Here is a 26157-nt window from a genome sequence, read left to right as displayed (position 1 = left end):
CAAACATTCTTAGTTCATATTTCTCATGTCACATTCTCAATGACAGATGGTGCTCGTTTCAACTATTGTTAGTGGTTACATGCAGGTTAAACAATATATGCATCATACAGGAAACAGACTGCAACAACTCCTGAGACAGGATGTGGTATTCATTTAACCACTTCTCCTTTCCCATACAAACACACGGGGTTATAGAAATGTCACACAAGAGTTTAACTAGTATTGTTCCATCACATACCTCGTGTCAAACCTTCTCAAACACCTGTCTATGTTGCTGTAGCTCACAGACACGTCTCTCTGATAGAGACACCTGAGACAACTGCAGGACAGTCAGCACAGCCATCATGACACTTTGCTCATCGAGGCTGTGTTACTGTGGTGACATCCAAAAATAAAGAACTAAGACAAGAGACGAGGACAGAAACACAGTGAACCACAGCTGTGGGCGTCACAGGAAGCAGCGTCTAACATGTGATTTACTGGAAACAGCTCAAAGTGAAAGTTGAGTTCAGTCCTGGTGTCAGTGGACGGTCAGCAGCAGCAAAGTGACGACTGGCTGTGAACTGATGTCCTCCATGTGTTTCTGAAGTGAAGCTCAGTAAAGAGGACTTTGTGCTTGTTGTAGTTGTGACAGGAAGATGAAGATGTTTGTGGTGTTTGTGATCCTCGTGCACGGTAAGATAACCTTCCTCCCTCTGATCTGATCGTCACCTCGGTCCAACGTCATAATAATAATAATTCATTTTATTTGAAGGCGCCTTTCAAAGCACTCAAGGACACCACACATAACTACAACAGTACAACAAAAAGAGAGGACAATTTAGTGCAAATGAATAAATAAGTAAGAGGATGCAATTACATGGTGCCAGCTCGGCACAGAATTCACACTCCGCAGTCCTATACAGGAAGTCAACCAGGACGCGTTAGGCAGGGTTGAGCTTCCGGGGTGAGAATAGTGCAATAGAGTGAGCTCACTAACACACATTGTGCATAAAAAGTCTGAAATCTTTGAGTTGAACTCGATAAAAATGTGTTTAATGTTGTGTTGTGTTTATATTTGTGTTGAGTGTAGAAGACTGTGCAGTCACACTGTCCTCAGTTTTATGGCCTGTTGCAGCAACTGTACGGGACAAAGTCCACACAAATGATCCATTGAAACTCATTTATTAGTTTGGTACTGAAGGTGTGTCATGTTTTATAGCACTACAGCAGGCACGTGCACACATCGGGCCAAAGGGGTGATTGAGTCCCTGCCCCTTTTTTGTGTGTTTTAAATGAATAAATACATTCCTGTTGTGCATAGGGATGTAGAAAACAACAACTGCAGTGTAAAAACATCCAGCCCATTGTGCTGTATAGTAGTGAAGTCTGGGGTCCACTCAGTCATCAGAGCTCTACCTGCTGGGACAAACATCCAACACAATCCTTACATGCAGAATTCTGCAGATATGTCCGTATCAGTACATCAGTACACAGAAACACACCAACAAATGCATGTAGAGCAGAATTAGACAGATACCCACTGATAATCTACATTCACAAGAGAACGCTCAACTCTTTTAACCGCCAGTCATGTTCGATTGTACCACAGCAGGCCCAAGGGGGGATTGAGCCCCTTTTAGCCTTGTAATAAAAAGTGCCCTTTTTATGTGTTTTTTTTAATGAATAAATAAATTCCTGTTGTGCATAGGGATGTAAAAAAAAACGACGGTGTAAAAACGTCCAGCCCATTGCACTGTATAGTAGTGAAGTCCAGTGGTGGATAGTAACAGAGTAAATTTACTTGAGTACTGTACTTAAGTACATATCCAGAGGATTTGTACTTTACTTGAGTATTACATTTCTTTGGTACTTATTACTCTTACTTGAATACATTTCCAAGACAAATATTTTTACTTTTACTCAAGTTAATTTCTAGGAGGGCTGAAAAGTACTCGTTACTTTCAGGTCTGCTCTTTTTTCTTTTCTAAAATACTATTGGACACAAGCTGTGTTTGTCAAAGAAGGAAACCTATCACAGTGCACGCTCTCCACTGGGATCTACATAAAAGCAGAAATACGTCATCCCTCCCCATAAGGATACCACCAAAGTAGCCACGCTCTCGACTGCGTTTATCAAACACAAAAACGCGACTTTGGCTGCATCAGGAGAACAAAGACAATCCGCTGAGTCTCAGTCTGAGTCTGATAATGATCCGGAGCAGGAACTTTCAGAAAATCCTTGGCCTTATCTGGACTCCATGTTTGAGTTTGACAGAGTAAAAAACGTGGACACAGACAAATATCTGCAACATCTGCTGTCCTCCTGTGATCCCATTCATTTGATTTGTTTTTATAGGTGTTTCTGCAGGCTTTATATAACATTGTGGTTCTAAAAGCAAGCACATCAGTGCAGGTGGTTTCAAAGAGTTAATTCTCAGAAACAAGAGTTAAAAGGTCCTTAAATTCATTTAGAAAAAAATATGGTAATTCATTGATGTGAAAAATAAGAAATGTACTCTTACTCTTACTTTTACTTAAAGTAAATTTAAAAGCATGTACTGTTGGATACCTAAGAACCTTTAAAAGCAAGTACTTTTTTACTCTTACTCGAGTAACATGTCGACTGAGCTACTTTTACTTGTAACGGAGAAAATTTTGACCAGTAGTATTTGTACTTTTACTCAAGTACTGGGGTCGAGTACTCTGTCCATCTCTGGTGAAGTCTGGTGTCCACTCAGTCATCAGAGCTTTGGCAATATTGTTGTTGAAACTTTTATTCCAATAAAGCCCCTTTGAATTGAAAAAAAAATTGAGAGAGAGAAGCCGCTGCCTCATCGAGAACTCCACCACACATATAGATGAGACAGCTAACAAGTCGCCTTCCACTTATTCAACGTGCTTAAATATGAGTCATATTTCAGAAAAGCGCCCATTTGTCCTTGTTAAGCTAACTGCTTGTTAATGAGAGTTAAGTATTATAATATTGTATTGTATTCATTCTCCCTCCAACCAGGATAAGCCCCACGTATGTCACAGTGCTAAAGTAACAAACACATGGCCTTACGTTGTTTAACACGTTCTAGCTAGTCTCACCAATGCATTTTCAAATGCTTAGCAAATGGACAGGCTGTTTCTCCCGGCAAACACCCTTTCACTCACGGTGCCAACATTTTCATCATCCTTGTTAAAACTCAACACCATTTAATCACAGAACAAATGATGTGAATTAACCCACAACCAACTTACATATCATCTTATTCACAAACACATTCATGAACCATAATTACACCAACACCAACAGAATACCCAAGAGTCATTGCGCCACAGTCCACAAGGGGCGTTACAATATGCCAGGAGAAGCTGTGATGAAGATTTCCAATTTGAAACGGCATTATGAGACGAAGCATAGGAATTTTGAAGAGACATTTACTCAAATTCAGAGATAAGCTCAACATAAATAACTGAAATCGTCATTTCAAGCTGCAAGCAGGATTCTTGTGACATTTATGTCACAATGAATTAAAATAATGCATGACTGAAGTTATGGACACAATGTTTGAAGGCAAACCAAAAGTGTATTTCAAACTATGTATTTTATTTTATGTTAAAATGGAAATTATATTTTATTTTAGTTCGGATTTTGTTTTTTAGAATGAAAAAGACATTTTGTTTTGAAGATTACAGTATTATTGCATGTGGCCTGACTGACCTCAATACATGGACCTTTGAGTCATTGAAAAAAATCTTTGTGGCCCTTTAAGATTTGTATTTGAGTACCCCTGGTGTAACCTGTATATCTAGTTTGCACTTGCTTTCCCTTGATTTTCTTTTTGTTATGCAAGCTGTGTTAATGTGTAACCTTGGAAAGTCGGGAAATTGTTCTAGCTTATTGTCTAGCTAATATAGGTCTAAGGCTACATTAGCTGTGTGTGTGTTCGTGTGTGTGTGTGTGTGTATGTTTGTGGAACCAAGCAGTGATTATACTGTACCATTTTATATGCTGGCTTCCTGTAGGGTTGCTTTAGTAGTAGTAGTTGTACTTACATGAATGCTTCTGCAAAGTAGAGGGCAGGGCAAGGCAAGGTCAAGTAGCGGGCAGTTTGAACTTTAGTGTGGGCGGGAACGGGCGGCTAAAACAAACACACGCGGGAGCGACAGGATGACGGAGTCAACAAATGAAGTAGAAAAAAGCTAAAACAAGGTCTCTACAACAGAAAAAATAAGCAAGGCAAGTCTGACATCTGGAAAAGCTTCTCAATTATTAAAATGTATTGTGTAGGCCTAACGTTGTCTATCTGCTGATTGTGTTTTCACTATTGTTTCTTATTCAGGTCTGTCTTAGTAAAGAGACCTTAACCTCAATCACTGCGTGATTATATAAAGGTAGAAAAATACATAAAATACAGAGGAGGAGAATAGAATACGAAACAGCCTTTATTTCATTTAAAAACTAAATGAAAACAACAAAATAGGAGCGCTATTTCTGACCAGTGCGCCAAAAGACACGCAGCCCAGGGAAACGAAACAAACAACCCCATGAGTCTCTTGATTAATAGCCTATAAAATGACGGGTTCTCTCCTGCGGGACAGGAGAAGACACAAAATTAATGCATTTCTATTATTTTGCATGCATAAACTCTCAGGGCCTGATTTACTAAAGGTTTGCGTGTGTAAAAACGTGTGCAAACTTGATTGCACGCGCACACACGTGTTAAAGCTGATCTACTACTCGGACGCAAGGAGGATTGCGTCCCTCAAACGGGGAAAATAGCAAGCGCAATCCATTTAGCGTGTTTGCCTTGATGAATATGTAAATATGGGCGTCTCTGCCAGAACACGCAAAATATTGGGAGGAGTAGATGCAAATAGATTAATTTAGCGCACGCAATGTGATTTACCAAACCTAGAACTAATTGCGTTCGCTAATTTTGCGTCTTTATTTAGCACGTTTGAAAGTCATGTATTAACTGGCACAGCTTGACGCACACATGGCTGCGGTCGTTGTAGCAAGGAGGTGTGGTTTCTGGGCTTCCCTTCTTTCCTGTGTCGGCGTATAGTTTGATCATAAAGGAGTCTGCGGAGTCAAGGCGGGTGGAATGAAGAAGCAACCTTTATTGAAACAAAATCTAGTGCCTTGAGTCCTGATCAGAACCGGCCATGTTCTGATATTACCAAATCTGTGGACAAAACAATGCCAAAAAGCTCTGCCCTCTGCTCCCTCAAACCTCAGCCTTTTGCTCTTAGGAGGTTTTTCCAAGTGCCACCCTCTCGTTTCTTTTCCTGCACCGGCCTTTTGAGTCCCTTTCCCAGTAAACACCCACTTCTTCTAATTGGTCATTTTGGCATATTATCCAATAGCCTAAAAGAGGAGTTGACCTGTTTCCCTACTCTTCTCCCCTAACTCATCTGACCTGGCTGCGGTCAACTGTAGGTCTTGTCCCCAAAATGACCCAGATGGGTTCCCCATCCCTCTATGGGAACATAAACGTTTGGGCATCTCCCACCATTTGGTGGGGGCCAACTTCAGGTTTTAGTACTTTATGATGGCCTGATGTCTGCTAACCTTTAGCCTTCACCAGTTGAAAAACTACTTTAGGCCCCCTGGAGCTGTGAGCCTCACTCTGTCTGCACTCCTTCACTCACATGAGGAGAAACAATTAGTCATCATTCAATCTACACTAAGTGAATTAAAAAATCAGAATGTGTTGTCCACGAGATACCTCAGAGGAGGCATAGGCACAACGAACGAACTATCTCTAACAAACAAAACAAACAATAACAGCCACCAAAAAACGACGACCCAGCCTAAATTTAAACAAAATGAATGTTGAAATTGCCATTATCTATTTTCTTTCCGTTTTCGCAGGCTGCTAATCCACTAATGCGTAACGCGCGTCCATCTCCTCCTGCGACCTCCCCTCCCTCTCCCAGCTGCTCAGATGAAACACCACTGATGTTTAATGACCTCCCGACTCCCTGTACGCCACCCTCGATCCCCTTTGCCAGGGCATTGATGGCCATCGTCAGCCCAGATACAGCACTGACCAGCTGCCTGTGTGCGTAACGATGGCACGAGTGACCCGCCTGAGCGCGCGCGTCACAGAGGCCACAGCTCGCACCTCCTGTGCCATGAAATGTAACCCGTCTGTAAAATGAAACGCACGTCAGTGTTGGAAAATAAAATCCTCTGATAAATGCAGTAGCAAAAATACTTTTGCAGCCTAAATTATGAAATTACGCGTTTTCAGTGCATATTCAACTAAACGTTAACACAGGAAGCACATTCTTTTTCTTTTTTTTCTCTTTTTTTTGGCACATATCTGAATAAATTAAATGTATCCAATAAAAGAAATGTGCTATTATGGGCATACCTTGCTCTGCAGTTTCTGGCTCAAGGGTGTCAAATCCTTGAATTCCCAAAATCTGTTCATCGGAGAAAGTCAGCAGTACCTGCTAATCAATTGAAGAGGGGATGTCCTCTGTCAGTCCACCACCTGTTTTATTTGCCGAGGTTTTATTATAAGGCATTTTTACATCTTGCCATCCCCTCTTAATTTCATCGGCCGTTCTTCTTGTTTTGCTGACAGCATTGACTTTGTCACCGATTTCCTCCCATATTTCCTCCCGTTTCTCCTGGATATATTAATGATTCTTTGTTGTAACTCGTGAATATGTTTGATTGCCTCCTCCACTAACACCTCCAGTTCAGTAGCTTCAATTTTCATCTTTCGTTTGCGCCCACTCTCTCCCACGTTCTCCATGGTGAAAACTAATAACACACGCAAAAACCTCATTTAAATAGGGCGGTTTCCAACACGTTTGCACCTGTTATTCATTGCGCGAGTAATCTTAGTTGATCACCCACAACACGCAAACCAACAGCGCGTGCAATCTTTTAGCGCACGCAAGCAATTTAGCGCCCCTTATCTGGGATCTTAGTAAATCAGGCCCTCAGAGTTTTGCAGGTGCGGGCGGGAGTGTAACACACATGTTGCGAGCGGTAATGGTCAGAAATTCAGTGGGAGCGGGATGAAGAAAACAGTCCCGCGCAGGGCTCTACTGCAAAGATTATAATGTGGCTGGTTTACTGTCATGGCAAGTTCAGATTGCTGGAACACGTCACAGACGTGATGTTATGTTTTATGTTGCTCCTCCATGGCCACGTTCTGTAAACTATCTCAACGTAAGTCATCAGTGTCTCATCTCATCACGGAATTCCACAACAATCTGCAGATTGATGAAGACGTTTGGTTCTTGTACAGAGAATCATCAGGACTGAAGGTTCAGCTTCCTGTCTGTCAGTCTGAAGCTGCTTCATGCTCACACAAACTGGACCAACAGCTCTGAAAAGTATGAGGAAACTGAAGCTCCTCCTCTTTCCTCAGAAGTGATCTGTGGCAGTCTGACTTCATTCCAGAGAGCTGCTTTAACAAACTCTGGAGCTCAACTCTGAACTGACAACAGCCGACGGGTCAACAACAGTCTGAGTCACCAGACTCCCTTAACAAATGTCTCAGTTTAGTGAGTTTTTGAGTTAAGAAAGTCTTCAGATATAAACACATGGTGCAGTGAACTTTACCTTAAATAATAATTAAACAGGGAATGAAGGACTTTATTTTGGCCAGAGGACGTCACTGATTGACACTCACATCTACTGACCAGAATGAATCAGTATTTACATCAAACGGAATGTTGATCTTCCATTCGTCAATTAGTCAAAACACACACACTCACACACACACACACACACAGGTCTTGATCACAGACATGTTGGACCTGTTTGTTTAGTTTCCAGCAGCTGCTTCACTGGAAACAGCTCAAAGTGAAAGTTGAGTTCAGTCCTGGTGTCAGTGGACGGTCAGCAGCAGCAAAGTGACGACTGGCTGTGAACTGATGTCCTCCATGTGTTTCTGAAGTGAAGCTCAGTAAAGAGGACTTTGTGCTTGTTGTAGTTGTGACAGGAAGATGAAGATGTTTGTGGTGTTTGTGATCCTAGTGCACGGTAAGACCCTGTCTGCCTGATACCTTGTTTGTGTGGCTGCTTTCCTTGCAGGTGGGTGCGGCAGAGGGTCATCATTAGAGTGGCAGCTTCCAGGTTGAACTTTTAAAAGCCCTCTTGGGTTCAGTTGCTGGTTCTCTCCTCTCTGACACATCCTGGCGTTTGGTTGTTGATTTTGTTTGTGTTGCTGAAGCATACAACACTGCACATACACATTTTTTCACTCATGCACACCCCTACACTACTGAACCTACTGTTACACATCCCACTGTTATTTTAAGTTTCTCTTATATTATTATTTATACTAATAAATCATTTGTTAATTGACTTTGTTGTGTGCAACTCAATTGTTTGTCATGGTCGTGCAGCTCGATTTGTGACACTCCCTCTCATCTGATCATCACCTCGGTCCAACGTCATGTCTTTAATGTGAATCTGTCATAAGGCTGCTGTCATTGACCCTCTCTGTCTGTGTGACCTCACAGTTTCCCAGCATGCCTCAGCTGTGGAGGTGGATAAGAGGGACCCGTTTGTCCTGCTGCCCTGTAACTTTCCTACTGATGGACTGAACCAGCCCTCAGTGGTGTGGAGCCGCTATGATCTGGATCCTTCAACCGTCCACCAGCGTCAGCAGGAAGGTGACCAACTTAAAGACCAAAACCAGCTTTACAGCGGCCGAACATCCGTGAAGACTGATGCCCTTGAAACTGGAGACCTCGGCCTGAATCTGACAAAACTCCACCTCTCTGACAGCGGCTCCTACACCTGCACCGTCAGATGGTTCAGAGGGGGGAAACACAGAGAACTGAGAGTGACGGACGTACAGCTGCAGGTCAAAGGTCAGCAACTAACCCTAAAACCTCCTGTAGATACAGATCAGAGGTCAGAGGTCAGCAACTAACCCTAAAACCTCCTGTAGATACAGATCAGAGGTCAGAGGTCAGAGGTCAGAGGACATGTTTCTAGTTCCCACAGAACGATTCCCATCCTGGGCCACAGCTCTTCTGGTTCTCCTGGCTGTTGGACTTCTTGTTTCTGGAGCTCTTTCAGTACATTTTAGGCACTATTTCATGTCAGGTATGTCAGTACTACACTACCCATCATGCACCTGGACATCATCTTTACTCTGGTAGCTCCCTGACTGTTGAGACTGACAGTCAACAGTGAGGTCTGGGATTATTAAAGAAGAATGAGACAGTAAGATCTGATGTTCAGTGAAGTAAAATATATTGTCTCGTTGTCTCATTAGCAGAATATTATTACTAAATCATGTTGGGGTGATTTCTTTTAAACATCTTGAGCTCATTATTTTGGTAATTTGGAAGTAATTTCAAAGACGCTGCTTGCTGAGACATTTCTCCACTGACAGAGGAGATCAACATTAGATTATGTGATTTACACATTTAGAGGATGATTCAGTGAGAGAGTGGTGAGGTAAGGTGACAGTCTCAGTGTTATAAACTCAGCTATCAGTCTGGTTTTCTGCACTACATCCCTGACTGACCACACTAACTAGGCTGGTAGAGTCCATACAGCACTGACTGTATCACTAGCAGACTCTCTAGTCACCTGCAACCTGCTGAGTGCTACATCCCTCGTGTCAAAGCTTCTCAAACACCTGTCTATGTTGCTGGATACAACAGCCGCGCTGGCAAGACTGAGCTAAAGCTAAAGCTAGCAGGCTAACACTATCTACCGTGCCCATATTTCTAACTGACAGAAGCTGCTCCAGCTCACAGACATGTCTCTCTATTAAAGACACCTGAGACATGAAATAAGGCTGCTGTCATTGACCCTCTCTGTCTGTGTGACCTCACAGTTTCCCAGCATGCCTCAGCTGTGGAGGTGTATGACTGGGACCCGTTTGTCCTGCTGCCCTGTGACTTTCCCGCTGATGGACTGGACGAGCCCTCAGTGGTGTGGAGCCGCTGTGATCTCAATCCTTCCACCGTCCACCAGCGTCAGCAGGAAGGTGACGAACTTAAAGACCAAAACCAGGTTTACAGCGGCCGAACATCCATGAAGACTGACGCTATGGAAACTGGAGACCTCAGCCTCCATCTGACAAAACTCCACCTCTCTGACAGCGGCTCCTACACCTGCACCGTCAGAGGGTTCAGTGGGGGGATAAAGAAAGAACTGAGAGTGATGGATGTACAGCTGCAGGTCAAAGGTCAGCAACTAACCCTAAAACCTCCTGTAGATACAGATCAGAGGTCAGAGGTCAGAGGTCATGTTCTTTATGTTTCTGGTTCCCACAGAACGATTCCCATCCTGGGCCAAAGCTCTCCTGGTTCTCCTGGCTGTTGAACTTGTGGTTGGAGCTCTTCTAGTACATTTTAGGCACTATTTCATGTCAGGTATGTCACTACTACTACACTACCCATCATGCACCTGGGCAGCATTTTACTCTGATAGCTCCCTGACTGTTGAGACAGACTGTCAACAGTGAGGTCTGGGATTATAAAAGAAGGGTGAGACAGTGAGGTCTGGGATTATAAGAGAACGATGAGACAGTCAGGTCTGCGATTATAAGAGAACGATGAAATAGTGAGGTCTGGGATCAGGGACGTCACTAGGTTTCCCACCCACATTACTCTCCTCAATAAAAGCTCAAGTTAAATAAGTCTTATATGGTGCACCTTGACTGAAATGTGTCATATTTCATATTCATACTGAGTTCCATAAAATTCCAAGACTGTCTGCATCACAACTGAGAGTCACTCCCCTCTCACTCCCTGTGCTCCTCTGCCCTTACTCCTACAGGTCAAAAGTGGTGGAGTGATTATTATTAGTGTATTATTATTATTATCCATTGATGAATGAGCTCAGCTCCTGTTTTACGGTGTGCATGCGTAAAGTGTGAAACACAGCTGATATGCTGTGGAAGAAGTCACCCAAAGATAGTATATGTTAAAAAGAGTGCACACTTAACTCTATAAACAACCAGTGCTTCACAATGCTGTTCAGACTAACTAGCTAGGTAAGTAGCAGCGTTCTTTTAGAGCGGAATGTAACTATTGACCGCGAAACAACAAAGGTGAGACATTCGCAGAGATTGTCTATAGTGTGCAAGCTAGGTTTGTAACAGGGAGCACTTGGTTCATTAGTTTCATGGGATCTTCTGCTGTTAACTGGGGCTGGAGGTAACTTACTGTTACTACCAGCAGTGACGAACACGTACTTTCTTGAAAAACTTTCTTTTTCATTCATGTTCTTCTCCTCATGCTGTTTTAGTCACTCTGTGTGCTTCACAGATGCACACGCTGCAGGTACCGAGTGCAAGCAAGGTCTCATGGAAAACGTGGACTGGATTTTCAGTGATGTGGGCGTTCACTATATGAACAAGTGGAATGGATTGGAAAAGGACGCACTGAAGGGGCTTTCTCTACTATGAAGTGAAGGGAAACTGACAGATTTATGATCATATTTAAGTGAATAATGACAGGTTATATGATTATTTATTTAAACTCATATTCTTGCCACTGTAAATTGAATTTATCAACACAAAAAATCAATCTTTTTTTGATAAAAACACCAAATTATTTAGGGAGGCCTAATTATGCCACTGTCTGGGATTATAAGAGAAGGATGAGACAGTGCGGACCTATTACCATCACAGTTCCTGCTGTTGTCTGTACAGCTGATGTGTTGTTTTTTGATTGTGTTTTTTATAATTTATTTATAATTTCTTGAATTTTGAAATTCAAACTCCTCTCTGTCTGTGTCTCTCTCTTCTTGTGGTTTGTTGTCCTCTCAGTCTACCAGGTGAAGGTGCATTCAGGGGTGGAGTCTGTCCAGCTGCCCTGCAAAACCACAGTTCACCTGCCTGAAGACGCTAAAGTGGTGTGGAGGGACAGATACAACAGGAAGGTCCATGTGTATCAAAATGGTTCTGACCAGCTTGAAGAACAGGACAGTGGGTACAGAGGTCAAACAGAGATGAAGACAAAACTGCTGGAGCCTGGAGACCTCAGTCTGACCCTGAAATACCCCACAATCATAGACACAGACACAGACAGACACATCTACACCTGCACTGCCTACAACAGGGAGGCACACATCCTGATGATGAAACAAGTGAAGCTGAAGGTCAAAGGTCAGTACTGTAGATACAGGTCAGAGGTCAGCACTGCAGATACAGAATTTCTCTCTCTCTGTTGCCCCTTCCCCCCCACCCCCACCCCCACCCCGTCCTGCTCAGTGCGGATACAGACGCCACCACACATCATGTCACAATGAACATGTTTCATTGGCAACCGACAAATCTGTCTGTACAGCTGATGTTGTGGTTTGTTGTCCTCTCAGTCTACCAGGTGGAGGTGGATTCAGGGGCGGAGTCTGTCCAGCTGCCCTGCAAAACCACAGTTCACCTGCCTAAAGACACGAAAGTGGAGTGGAGGGACACAGACTACAATTTGGTCCATGTGTATCAGAACCATTCTGACCAGCCTGAAGAACAGCACAGTGTTTACAGAGGTCGAACAGAGATGAAAAGAATCCTGCTGAAAACTGGAGACCTCAGTCTGACCCTGAAATACCCCACGTACAGAGAGACAGACATCTACACCTGCACCATCTACAGCAGGGAGGAACACATCTTGATGAAGAAACAAGTGGTGCTGAAGGTCAAAGGTCAGTAATGTAGATACAGTTCAGTACTGTACATACAGGTCAGTGGTCAGTACTGTAGATACAGGTCAGTACTGTAGATACAGGTCAGTAAAGTAGATACAGGTCAGGACTGTAGATACAGGTCAGTGGTCAGTACTGTAGATACAGGTCAGTACTGTAGATACAGGTCAGTACTGTAGATACAGGTCAGAGGTCAGTACAGTAGATACAGGTCAGTACTGTAGATACAGGTCAGTACTGTAGATACAGGTCAGAGGTCAGTACAGTAGATACAGGTCAGTACTGTAGATACAGGTCAGTAAAGTAGATACAGGTCAGTACTGTAGATACAGGTCAGTGGTCAGTACTGTAGATACAGGTCAGTACTCTAGATACAGGTCAGTAGATACAGGTCAGTACTGTAGATACAGGTCAGTACTCTAGATACAGGTCAGTAGATACAGGTCAGTACTGTAGATACAGGTCAGTAAAGTAGATACAGGTCATTGGTCAGTACTGTAGATACAGGTCAGTAATCTAGATACAGGTCAGTAGATACAGGTCAGTACTGTAGATACAGGTCAGAGTTCAGTACTGTAGATACAGGTAAGTATTGTAGCTACAGGTCAGTATTGTAGATACAGGTCAGAGGTCAGTACTGTAGATACAGGTCAGTGCTGTAGATACAGGTCAGTGGTCAGTGCTGTAGATACAGGTCAGTGGTCAGTACTGTAGATACAGGTTAGTACTGTAGATACAGGTCAGTATTGTAGATACAGGTCAGTACTGTAGATACAGGTCAGTATTGTAGATACAGGTCAGTACTGTAGATACAGGTCAGAGGTCAGTACAGTAGATACAGGTCAGAGGTCAGTACTGTAGATACAGGTCAGTACTGTAGCTACAGGTCAGAGGTCAGTACTGTAGATACAGGTCAGTACTGTAGATACATGTCAGTACTGTAGATACAGGTCAGTAAAGTAGATACAGGTCAGTGGTCAGTACTGTAGATACAGGTCAGTACTCTAGATACAGGTCAGTAGATACAGGTTAGTACTCTAGATACAGGTCAGAGGTCAGTACAGTAGATACAGGTCAGTACTGTAGATACAGTTCAGTACTGTAGATACAGGTCAGAGGTCAGTACTGTAGATACAGTTCAGTACTGTAGCTACAGGTCAGTACTCTAGATACAGGTCAGAGGTCAGTACTGTAGATACAGGTCAGTACTGTAGCTACAGGTCAGAAGTCAGTGCAGTAGATACAGGTCAGTAAAGTAGATACAGGTCAGAGGTCAGTACTGTAGATACAGGTCAGTACTGTAGATACATGTCAGTAAAGTAGATACAGGTCAGTACTGTAGATACAGGTCAGTGGTCAGTACTGTAGATACAGGTCAGTAAAGTAGATACAGGTCAGTGGTCAGTACTGTAGATACAGGTCAGTACTCTAGATACAGGTCAGTAGATACAGGTCAGTACTGTAGATACAGGTCAGAGGTCAGTACTGTAGATACAGTTCAGTACTGTAGATACAGGTCAGTAGATACAGGTCAGTACTGTAGATACAGGTCAGTACTGTAGATACAGGTCAGAGGTCAGTACAGTAGATACAGGTCAGTACTGTAGGTACAGGTCAGTACTGTAGATACAGGTCAGTGGTCAGTACAGTAGGTACAGGATCTCTCTCTCTTTCTGTCTCTCTCTCTCTCTTGTGACTGTGAGTGCATGCTGGGAGATTGGTAGTTGAGTGTGGTGAGTTTGAATGGTTTCTCAAACTTTTTTCTTTTTTCATCCTGTGTTTATTGTATGATTGTAGTTGTTTGTGGTAGTTGTTGGTGTAGTTTAGTGAGTCTGGTGGCTGTTTGGCTGACGGTAAACCGTGTTTTCTTGGCAGGGATGGCGTCCTTGCTGTCCCTGTCTCTGAAGCATGGATTAAGGGTGGTACTGCAACCCAACACCACGGTGGAGCAGTTCTGTTGGTGGTAGGTGAACAGGTGGGGCACGCAAACATCTTGTGTGCCTCACGAATGAATAAAGCTGTAGTGATGTTCCTGAAGGAGCAGGGGTTTGTCCATCAGCTCACAGAGAGCAGCCTACATGTAAACAGTGAGTTAGAACAAGCTTCCCTGCTGGCGGTGCCTTCCACTAGGATCACTGTGTCCGGAGTTCCTCCGTATATCTCCAACTTTGAGACACTTGAGAAAGAGCTGAAGCGCATCGGGAGGTTGGTGAGTGGGTTCCGGATGGTGAGTCTGGGCTATAAGGCAGTTGCATAAGTATCAGCGGTGCAACCAGTGCAGCTGCACTGGGGCCCAGACGCAGTCAGGGGCCCATGAAGGAGAAAAAAACAAAAAAAACAGCTGTCCAGAATTGCTACAGGCCCTGTTTTTGTGAATGAAATAGCTGGGGGTGGGTCGGTAAGGTAACGCTGAGTGGCCTTGATGCCTGTCAGTCATGAGGAGTCACGTCTCGTCACCTCTCTGCTGTGTCTGCAGCTAAGCACTGTGGGCCGAGCCAATGCATGTCTCTCTCCCCGGGCTGGGAGAGTTATCATACCATACAATACCAAATAATAGCCGGGGCGTTTATTTGTTTCAATCATTTAATAGTCCAGGCGGCAATTCGGGACAGGCATTTAATTCCTTCCTTTCAAAAATCAGGAATGAAAATGTCACAAACTTCGCCAGCTTCTCTGTGAATTCTCTGGCATCCTTCTGGGCAATAGTTGTCTTCTGCAAGTGAAGTTGTTGCGGCGGAGGAAACGATTTCGCCAACCAGCATTCGCGGCAAACTCCTCATCTCTGCCGTCACTCACGGTAGCGTACATTTGTTTCGCCATCACCCTGATCATTTTGTGGGACACTCTCTTGTGGCATGCCCGTTTGCTGATATCTCATTCCCGCATGTTTATATAAAGCTCCTCACTAGCCTTCTTTCTCCCTTCAGCAGGAAGCCTGGCCCTGTTGCTGTCCTCCTCGGACAGATGCTGAAGCTCAGCTTGATTTTTCGCCAATCTCTCACTCTCTTCTGGTCAACAGAGAAACGTCTAGCGGCTGCTTCTCCCGAGTTTTCCTCTGCATATTTTAAGACAGAAAGTTTGCACCGGAGTCATGGCGATCATCAGTGTGATGACTGACAGAAAGCAAGCACGATAAAAAGGCGATACAGTGTCAGTGGTCAGTGTAGTGTCAGAGGACCACATGATGTGTTTCATAATGTTTTTGTGTGTTTACAGCTGCTAATGTATGTAACGCTGTTACTGTGATGACTCATGACAGTTAAATATTGAATCTGTCTATAATAACCACATCCTGACATGTAACTGTGATTTTTGATAATCTAAGTACTAATAATAACAACCATGACAAAAAATTAACAAAGACTGCAGACCAAGATAAGAAGCTGCAACTGGCAGTGAGCTGCTCTCTTTTCTTTTAGCAGTGAAGTGACATGGTCCATGACAAAACATTATAAAATATGATAATGTATAAAATAACATTTAATGGTAAAAAAGGTACAGTTGCAGTAGACTTCTATTATGAATATGCAGCATATATATAGACTATTATTATTATTTTATTATGACTATTATTTTTCAGCATATTTTTTTTGTTATTAAAGTATTTATTTATTTTCAAACATATAATACAAAAACCTTACAACGGACAACACAAACCCAGACAAAACCCAAAAGGCAGTCAAGACAGAAAACTACTTAAAAGGACAACACCCCTCTGTACCACTATATAATTTGTGATTGGCTGCAAAGTGTTTCAATACATTTTCAATGTATCAGGCCCTTAATATACACAAAGAAATAGTCCCACACTAAATGAAAATTCCCTTTGACATTATTCTTCTTGGCAATCAATAATTCATAGGATGCAGTCTCTGTCATCAGTTGGGTCCAATCTGTGAGCCCTGGCAATTTTTCTGCATATTCTTGACTTTGAATGGGAGCTGCTGTAAAGCATTTCTGTTTCTGATTCATGTATTATGCAGTCAGTTGTCCAAATTTTAAGTTAAATTAAGTGTAGTTATACCATGGTCTGGGGGAATACTCGATTCTGATTGGCTGCAGGGTGTGCATTAACCCCAGATATATGGACACCTACTAAGTAGTTCCAGACAAATTGACTGTTCACTGTAAATTAATGCGCCAACTGGCGTATCAGCCTGTCTGTAAAATGAGTAACCATAGCAACGGGAAAGCAGTCAAAGCCTCCGTTTACAATTTATTGCAACACCGCAACAAAATAACAACAATGAGTGACTTCAACATTTCTTTTAACCTTTATGGACAATATGACAACTTTGATGACTGGGATGCAGCTGAAGAAAGAGAAATTGAGAAGAAAAGAGAGAAACGGCACAAGGAGTTAACAGCGGGAGAATTAAATCAAATAGAAGATGAACAAGATGAGATCAACACCAAAAAAACAACGAAATGGGCAGTTAATATACTGAGAGACTTTCTTGCACAGAAACGAATGGATTCCAACTTTGAAAACTACACTGCTGATGCTCTTAATGAGACTCTGCGGGAGTTTTATGCCACTGTCCAGTCCACCAAGGCAGGAGGGGAGTATAGCATAGCCAGCCTAAGGAGTCTGAGAGCCGCTATTAACCGTCATTTAACTGGAATAAATGTCATAACTGACACCAGATTCAGGACCAGCAATGCCGTGTTTAAAGCCGTACTTAAACGGTACAGGAAAAGCGGTAAGGATACCAGCCTCCACCATCCCCGCATCTCTGAGTCGGACCTTGAACTTATCAGAAATTCCGCTGCACTGTCTCCTGATACGCCCGTCGGCCTGGTCAGAAAAGTCTGGTTCGACATCCAACTGTGTCTGGCTCGGCGTGGCTTCGCGTCGGACGGTTCACGCCTCCGCGTCGTCCGATTCATTTCTGTTAATGGACACCTCGGCGGGCATTATCCCTTACTTACTATAGGCACAGATTCAATATTTAAGTGTCATTAACACAGTAACAGCATCACATAGCAGACAGTACACATGGGTCTTAATAATCGATGGAGTTGGTGCAGCTAGATTAGACAGGTTTTATGTGTCTGGTTCTTTTACTACTCGAGTACTTAATTGTCAGATCCTCCCTGTTGGTTTTACAGACCATCATTTAATTGTAATGGAGCTGATTTTATCTCTCACTGGAACAACAAAATCCTTTTGAGATTTTAACGTTAAATTATTACAGGATTAAAACAAATTGTGAAAAATGTAAATTATTTGGGGATTACTGGAGATCAACGAAAAATGATTTTACTTCTGTTTCCCAGTGGTGGGAGGTAGGAAAATATCAGATTAGGGTGTTTTTTTTTCTTATTCGACAGCTAACATCAAGAGAGCTGTGCAGAGGCTAGAAGAAGAGATAAGAGACCTGGAAAATCTCACAAACTGATCAGTAGAATAACAATGTCTTACTCTCTAAACGACATGAACTAAACTCTTTCACGCAAGACAGAGCTAAAGGAGCTCTAGTCCGAGCATGCTTTACTAAACTCTGCGACATGGATACACTCACCACCTTCTTCTTTAATTTAGAGAGTTCAGTTGGTGTAAGGAAACAAATGGTGTGTCTTCGTCTCCCTGATGGAAAGGTGACCACAGAGTCAGATGGAACGCAGTGGATTTCTATATGGATTTGTTCAGGGCAGATAGCTCTGATGTGGATGCTGCTGGGGACCAGTGGAGTGAAGAAAAGTACATTTGCCCCTCCATGATTGTCAGTCCTGCAGTTGGATAATGGATAGAGGACAGTTGAAGACTTCTCTCTCTAAAAACACCAGTGCTGGGCAATTTCAGTTCTTGTGGGAAGAAGCAGCTCTATCAAAGTTGTTTGAAGGTGTTGAACCGTTGCTGTGAGGTAAAAGAGTCGAGGTGGAATGAGGTTTTTACTTCAGACTCTACCCCATCTGTCCGTTCTGTGCACAAAGTGAAACACTGGAGCATTTAGTAGCATCTTGTCCTCGGTTAGCAGGTTAATTTATGGTACTGCAGCAATGGGTTTAAGCCTTGAGAGAGATGTTCTCTGTCCCCTTGTTTGTTTTCGAGCCTTGATATGTATCAAGTAAAAGATCAACTTTGGTTGTAATTGATTTCCTAATTGGAACTGCAAAGCTACCATCTGGAAGACCAGGAAGAATCAGATGTCAGGTCAGGGCTGGACTGATGTGGTGCAGAGTCTGAAGGGTCTGGTGGTGGCTCGTCTAAAAGTAGAGCACCCTTTCTATACCCTGACCAGTAATCTGGACTCTTTCATGTACCATATTTTAGTCATCTGAAATCTTTTAGTCTTAGTCTATTTTTAGTCAACTAAATATCATAAGAGTTTTAGTCTTAGTCTAGTCTTGGGGAGTGGTAAATCTCTCTCGCTCTCTCTCTCTCTCTCTCTCTCTCTCTCTCTCTCTCTCTCTCTGTAAATGTCGCTTCAATTTGGTGGTGTTTTTGCTCAACACGGTTTGCAGACGGTCTGGTTGTCATATGTGAGGTGTGCCCAGATATCAATTCTTCGTTTTCGTCCTGGACCTAGCTCTGACATTTCTGTTGTTCATGAGGCATGCCGTTGCCCTTGGACCGGGTGCACTGCAAACCGTTAACGCTAGCGTCTTGCTAATGAGCAAAGTCAGCTGAAATCTGCCAAAGCTGTGCAACTGAATATCATGTGAACAACCTAACTCTTGTGAAAACGTACAGAAAACTGTGCGAAGTTCTGCAAACTCATCTTTGTTCTTCTGTGTAAATGCTGCTGCCTATTTAGCTTGCCGCGGCTTTTTAGAATGGCTCTGCTGTAATCTGCATCGGTCAACCTACCCTCAAGAGATTCTCTCTGATTGGATCTCTTCTCCATTCGTCCCATCCTAACATTTTTGTCTCGTTTTTATTCGTTGACTAAAGTGTCAGTTTTATTTCGTAACAGTCTTCGTCATTGTATCTGACTTTTAATTAGTTTTCATTTAGTTTTCGTCCATGAAAAAGGTTCATTGGCGAATATTTTTCGTCATAGTCTTCGTCAACGAAATTAACACCGGTGTGTATGTGTGTGTCTATAAAGTGATTTGATGGAATTGTAGTAACTAAGTGTTTTCAGTTTTACCAGTTGAAGTAGATACAAATGACGCGGGATTTTGTTCTTATAATGTTATTATTCTATTATTTATTATGTAAATAAACAATGTTTTAAAAGTCAAAAAGTATGCAGTAGTGCTGTAGTTTTGGTGGATCAGTATCAATCGTCCTCAGCTGGAGACGCTCACACACAGACACAGAGTCAAACTCTGTCCGAGTGTTAATTGCTCTGTGGAGGATTGCAGTCCAGCAATCAGAGAAATAGTCGGTTATGACGGTATAAAGTCCAAATCTAGGATGAACAATGGAGTGGTTATTTTTCTGGACAGTATTGATAAAGTCAGCACGGTTGTTGAACGAGGTGTAGTGATCCAGGACACCTTTGTTCAGGTGGTACCGCTGGTTCATCCAGCCAGAAACATCATTCTGTCCAGAGTTCCTCCGTTCATTAGTAATGAAATGTTGCAGAGAGAACTGGAGAGACACGGACAGTTAATGTCTCCAGTCAAACTGATTCCTCTGGGCTGTAAACCTCCACACCTGAGACATGTTGTCTCCTTCAGAAGGCAGGTCTTCATGGTTCTGAACAACACTGAGGAGTTCAACTGGATGTTGAAGTTCACAGTGGAGGATTTTGATGATACTGTTTATGTGTCTTCTGAGAGGATGAAATGTTTTGGCTGTGGAGTGGAGGGTCACCTCATCCGGACCGGTTCACAGAAACAGGATGCTGGTACCACGAATGGTGAGACTGCAGCACCAGGTCCAGAACAAGAACACACACAGAACACACAACAGACTGAAGGGGATGCTGGTTCAGGTTCTGTTGATTCACAGGCTGGTGGTTCAGGTGCTTTCGGCCCAGTTTTGATTATCTGTCTGATCTGGGTTCTGTTGGTTCAGGTACAGCTGGTTTTGTTCCTGCTGGTTCAGGTATAGCTGGTCTGGTTTCTGCTGGTTCAGGTACAGCTGGTCTGGTAGAGCTTTGACTTTTGGCCAAAAATCATATTCAAAGTTCATTTGTTTATTAATATTAACATTTGAATATATTTGAATATTTATTAATAATATTTTGACTATTAAATGCCTAAAGTAAGACCTATATTGGTATCAAACTTAAGTTGTACATGTTCTGTCCACCAGAGGGCAGTGTATCACTCAATGTCAATAGGGAGGCAATGATGTTTTCAGAAGGAAAAACACACAACTATTTTTTTAATTTTTATTAAAAGTCAGACCCCTCCTCCTCTTCCAGCTTGCCGGGATGTAGTGTTTACAGGCTCTCAAGTCGCGTGGTATGTGAGTTTGGTCATACATATTTTACATATCACTTTGATTTTTCCATTCCTTTGGGAACCTAAAGTAGCGCTACATGTTACTTTTCGGATGGTCTGGAGTGTAGATTTCGAACCCTTCAGGCGTAGTTGTTGTAGGCATTGGCACGGCCATTGTCCTGGTATACAAAATAGGCACTAACCAGGACGCTTGAACTTATTTATTAGGTTTGGGTACAACTCAATTTAATTGTGTTGGGTCAATTAAGTAATTAGGGTTGATTTAACTTGTTTCCTAGGGCTGAGACTGACTAAATATAATAGTATTGGACCCACTAATTTGACAGTAGTAAAATTACACCAGTATATTAAGTTGATCCAACCCAAATAATATAAGTTGGCCCAACAGAATTGCTTAATGCTGAAAAAAAGCCTTTTAATCACATGGAAATACTTTCCATGATTTAATTAAGGTCATTCAAAGAATACAATTTGAGTGTTAACACTTTAAGGTTTGCAGTAAATAGAAACCAAGTTTCAACAAAGTCTACAGACTGCTTGGTGTCAAGGGTAGAATAGAAAGAAACATAAGACAAACGGTAGATATTGCCATAAAATTGTATTTTCCAAATTAGCCAATGACTAACAATGCACTGGTAGTAACACAAATGAAATGATAGTGCAACAATGTTTTACATAAGCAATAACACAAATCACTACAAGTGCACAAATGACAACTGAATGTTGACAATTCCAGCAGCTCCTGAGAGATTTATTTAGGATGGACTCTACTTAAATGAATGTGAAGAGCATTCCATGTCTTAAAAGTGCATGGGCACTTTGTGTGTGGGCATGGGTAGCGTTGCCTATGACGGTGCTGTAGTCCAATATGTTTTAGTAGCTCAAATCTACCTGTTAGAGATACATTACACTCCTTACAACTCCACATCTCCTCACCTAAAGACATTCACTGTTTGAGGCAGACCACCTCCAGGACTGGCACGATGAATTTTCCAAGCAGGCACTTATGCAGTTGAACGGCAGACACAGGTGTGGTCTGACAGCATACTCGTGCAGTCGGATGGAGGACACAGGTGTGGTCAGACAGGACACTCTTGCGGTTGGACAGGACACTCTGTGGTCAGGAATTGCTGTGATAAATTGAGAGAACAATCAATTAATGCCCATGAAAGTTAGCATGTAATCACTGATAGACCTGGATCTGGACGAGTGGAACAGGTAGCTAGCTCACAGACAGACTAGGAACTGATCAATCAATTAGATATGATTAATAAGTTCAAATAATATACAGCGGGATATTTGTGTGATTGTGTGAAGCAGGTGTATGCTGGTATGATCATGTCAATATGACTATCAAGAGATAATTTTCACCATACATTTTTTGCATAGCTCACGCAGGATGTGTGAATAGAAATACTCTGTCACAAGTATAAGTCCTGCAATGAAAATGTTACTCAAAGGACAAAAAAGCAGCAACCCCCCCCCCCCCCCCCCACCCCCAACACACACATAGTTAATACCTTTTTTCAGGAAAGATGCAGGCACCAATGCAATTGAATGGCAGACACAGGTGTAGTCGGACAGCACACTCTTGCAGTCGGATGGAGGACACAGGACACTTTTGTGTCAAATTGCTGTGATAAATTAAGAGAGATTAATTAATGTCCATGAAGGTCAAGTTAGCAAGTAATCATTGACAGACATGCAAACTCAAGTAGTGAAAAGGGTGCTTTTTGAGATTAGAATATGAGAAAAATTTAAATGTAAATGTTTAATTTGCAGACATACACAGTAAAATGTTAAACTAGTAACCCGAATAACTATAGCACAAAAAAATCGAGTTACATTGAGCTTTTTTCAACATAAGACAACAAATAATAAATTAACATATGTAAATGTAATGTATGTGGTCGGTACATTACTGTCCGCTACCATCTTGACATCATAATTTAATACTATAATACGTAATTTAGTGTAAAAACAAAGACGCTACAAAATGTTAAAAGATTCAACCTTTTCTTTTTTTATTAATACCACAAGGACAAGGACACTTGTCCTTTAAACCCCTTAGCAAGTCAACAAGTGAGGTATGTCAAACAAATTAGCAGGCAGCACACCATCCATACAGCCAGGCAGCTATACATGTAATGCAGCTTCAACAGAACAGAAGCTGTGTATTAGTTGGGACCAGGGGCGATTCTAGGGTCAGAACTTTAGGGGGTGCTGAGCACCCAATGAGCCCCACTGCCACCACCCACCCTTTTTTCTCACAAAAACAAAAAATTGAAAAATAACTATCATTTTAACATTAGTTCAACTAACTCCAAAATCCAATCTTCAGCTAAGACAGAAATAATTCGCCCCACACACCCGTAATTGTTAGAACACAGTGTTTCGCCAAGATTGTTTTGTAGCAGCGGTGCTCTGAGTCGGTAACCTAGCAACACTAGGGGGGTCTGGGGGCATGCTCCCCTGGAAGAAAAATTTGAAAAATAACCCTTTAAATGGTGACTACTGGTGAGATTTTTAAGAAAAAAAAAATCATTTTCAGAATTTCAGAATCAATATCTAAGACATGAGACAAAGTGTAGAAGTTGACATTGCTGCTTGAAAGTATGTTAACCTCTTGAGCATTGGAGAACTTTTTTACCATTATTTTCTTTATTATTATATATTCTTTATGGAAACAGAATCTGTTCCAGAAGTAAGTGGGCCACATGACATGGAAGATATTGAGAAAAAAAAATCACAATTTCTGCATATTATTATTCATATAAAATAGAAGAAGCACCAAAGTACAGTAGAAAGAGCTGTGTCTCATTCGTCAAGTGTACTAATACAATCTGCTGCTGGTTTGGAGTCACTGGGTCACATGACAGGAAGATATTGCAATTATTTTGTATTAATATATTTATGCAAATTCATTTAATGAGGGTCCCTAAATCAGTCTCCAGTGATTAAGCGAGGCTCTGAGAGGTGAGTAACTGAAATTCCTAACTGGAATTTCAGTTACACAACTTAAAATGTGACTTGTAGAAATTATGCAAATAGCAGTAGTGACATTAATAATCGATTTCAAGATAACTTAGGGTGTAGTGCTTTCACTGTGTGCAACTTCAATTCGCCATTCGCCCGTGATATTAAACCGAGAAAAATCATGTTTTCATTTTATTTATTTATTTATTTATTTTAATTTGCGGCAGCGCTGAAAATCCAGCAGCAGAATGCATAGAGGAAACACTGACACATGAGATAACCTCCCGCAACGATTGCAGGCTCTTTGGTGGAGCTCTGCTCTGAATGAGTTAGTAACTCTCAACACTACAACTAAACGGATTCTCACTCTGCGTGTGTCGCTGTACGACGGTCGGGTTGCGGAGCGTGCAGGCTGGGGCGCCGAAAAGGGGGGGAAAACGGGAAGGATTCTAGGGGCCCATCACTTACAGGGGCCCAGAAAGGCCCCTAATAAAATTGTAATACTGACAAAAATAATATGACACTAATATGTTAGTTTATAATCATAAATAGGCATCACTTATTGCACTGATAATAACACTAACTTTATTTTGGAAACATTTCTCAAGCCCCCAACCCCCCCCCCCCCCCCTTACAAAATGGTTTGGTCCTCCCATCGAATCAACTGAACTGCTGCGCGGTGTGGTGTATCAGTCAGTAAGGAGACCGAGAGAAGGCAAAATGCCCCAGAAGTCGGGTAGCCAAAAAAGGAAATACAAAAAGATTAGGCAGGAGAGAGAAGCAAAGGGGCGTCAGTGTGTCACCCAGTTTTTTCCAGAAACAAGGTGGGTTTGGTTCATGTGGTGGAAAGTTCTGGAACACCCTAGTCTGTTGTTTGTCGTTAACCTTGTGGTTTTTAAGCTAGCTCACTTTTCTCACAAACTCTGGATTTTTAGATTTCAGTGTTCACGTTTAGCAAGCTGCCCATATTTAATCAGTTGACCACCCCTCCTGTCAAAAATGATGCATGTTTGAACAGACACGTCAAGAGCAGCAGCAGCTGTCTGTGAGCCCTGTGAGCCACCTACCCCTGAACCAGCCCCAGTACCACCACCTAACCCTGAACCAGCCCCAGTACCCCCACCTAACCCTGAACCAGCCCCAGTACCCCCACCTACCCCTGAACCAGCCCCAGTACCCCTACCTACCCCTGAACCAGCCCCAGTACACCAGCCCCAGTACCCCCACCTACCCCTGAACCAGCCCCAGTACCCCCACTTACCCCTGAACCAGCCCCAGTAGGCCTACCCACAACTGAGGAAGGAGGTGAGCAGCTCTGTGTTGAATTAATCTATTATTATGGAAAAAAAGATACATTGAAATTAATGAATAAAGATCATTCTGAAATAAAAACACATAGTCTGTATTTATTTCAGAATGATTTAAATGGTTTAAAAAGCATATAGCCTATAACTTTATTTTGCTTTGTTGAAATTTAGCTATCACTGAAACTGAACTATAAACTCACTGAAATACTATGACTCTCATCTCTTGCTTTGCAGTAGGAAAAGAGGAGAAATGTTCTGGTGCTTGCAGACTAAGTGACTGCTCTCAATTCAATCAGAAAAACTTTAACAATATTAAATCGCAACGGCCATAGAGCCTCATTTATGTATTTTTTTCCACCCCAACTCTGATTCCACCACGTACAGTTTTGGAGATTTATAATTATTATTATTTTTAATAGATTTTTTTTAACAAAATATAAACGTATATAACAAACTTAATAAAAACAACAACAAAAACATGATGTAAGACAGCATACAGTTTTTACATTGAGTGCAGTGGCTGGTCTAAGTGTGTGTGAGGGGGGGTGATGTGCATGTTTGAAAGAGAAATTGTGTGGTATTGCTATAATAGTAATTTTGGAGATAAATTGGACCTAAATGCAGGGCTACAAGAGGGAGACAGTGAGCAGTGGGGTACTGGTTGTGAAAATCACATTTTCTTTTGTTATTTTTGATCAAATCACTGACACTAAAACAGAATGGTGGGAGGAAACCTGAATCTGGTGATGGTGATGCTATTTCAAATGGTATTACAGGAAATTCTATATAATTCATGTATGTCATGCATTTGTATTTTTCAGGTAATTTAATTTAAGAGAATTTTATATTTTGACCATTAAAGTTGCAGACGTGCAGACAATGAATCTAAATTCC

The 26157-nt window shown here is 42.1% G+C and overlaps 1 protein-coding gene across 1 annotated transcript in view; it reads left to right on the top strand.

Moving 5' to 3' along the window:
• The first annotated feature begins 620 nt into the window (after positions 1 to 620).
• Positions 621 to 26157, top strand: part of LOC115590351 (butyrophilin-like protein 2) — a 28938-nt gene continuing 3401 nt past the window's right edge. Inside the window, exons 1-6 of the mRNA XM_030431701.1 lie at positions 621 to 675; positions 8467 to 8820; positions 9801 to 10154; positions 10243 to 10341; positions 11742 to 12080; positions 12290 to 12616. Of these exons, the coding sequence (XP_030287561.1) occupies positions 639 to 675; positions 8467 to 8820; positions 9801 to 10154; positions 10243 to 10341; positions 11742 to 12080; positions 12290 to 12616 (1510 nt within the window). The 5' untranslated portion in view covers positions 621 to 638. The remainder of the gene's footprint in view (positions 676 to 8466; positions 8821 to 9800; positions 10155 to 10242; positions 10342 to 11741; positions 12081 to 12289; positions 12617 to 26157) is intronic.

The sequence above is a fragment of the Sparus aurata genome, chromosome 10 (genome assembly GCF_900880675.1).
Source record: "Sparus aurata chromosome 10, fSpaAur1.1, whole genome shotgun sequence".
Lineage (NCBI taxonomy): Eukaryota > Metazoa > Chordata > Actinopteri > Spariformes > Sparidae > Sparus > Sparus aurata.
The sequence above is the reverse complement of the archived record's forward strand: the minus strand, read 5'-3'. Positions and strand labels throughout refer to the sequence as shown.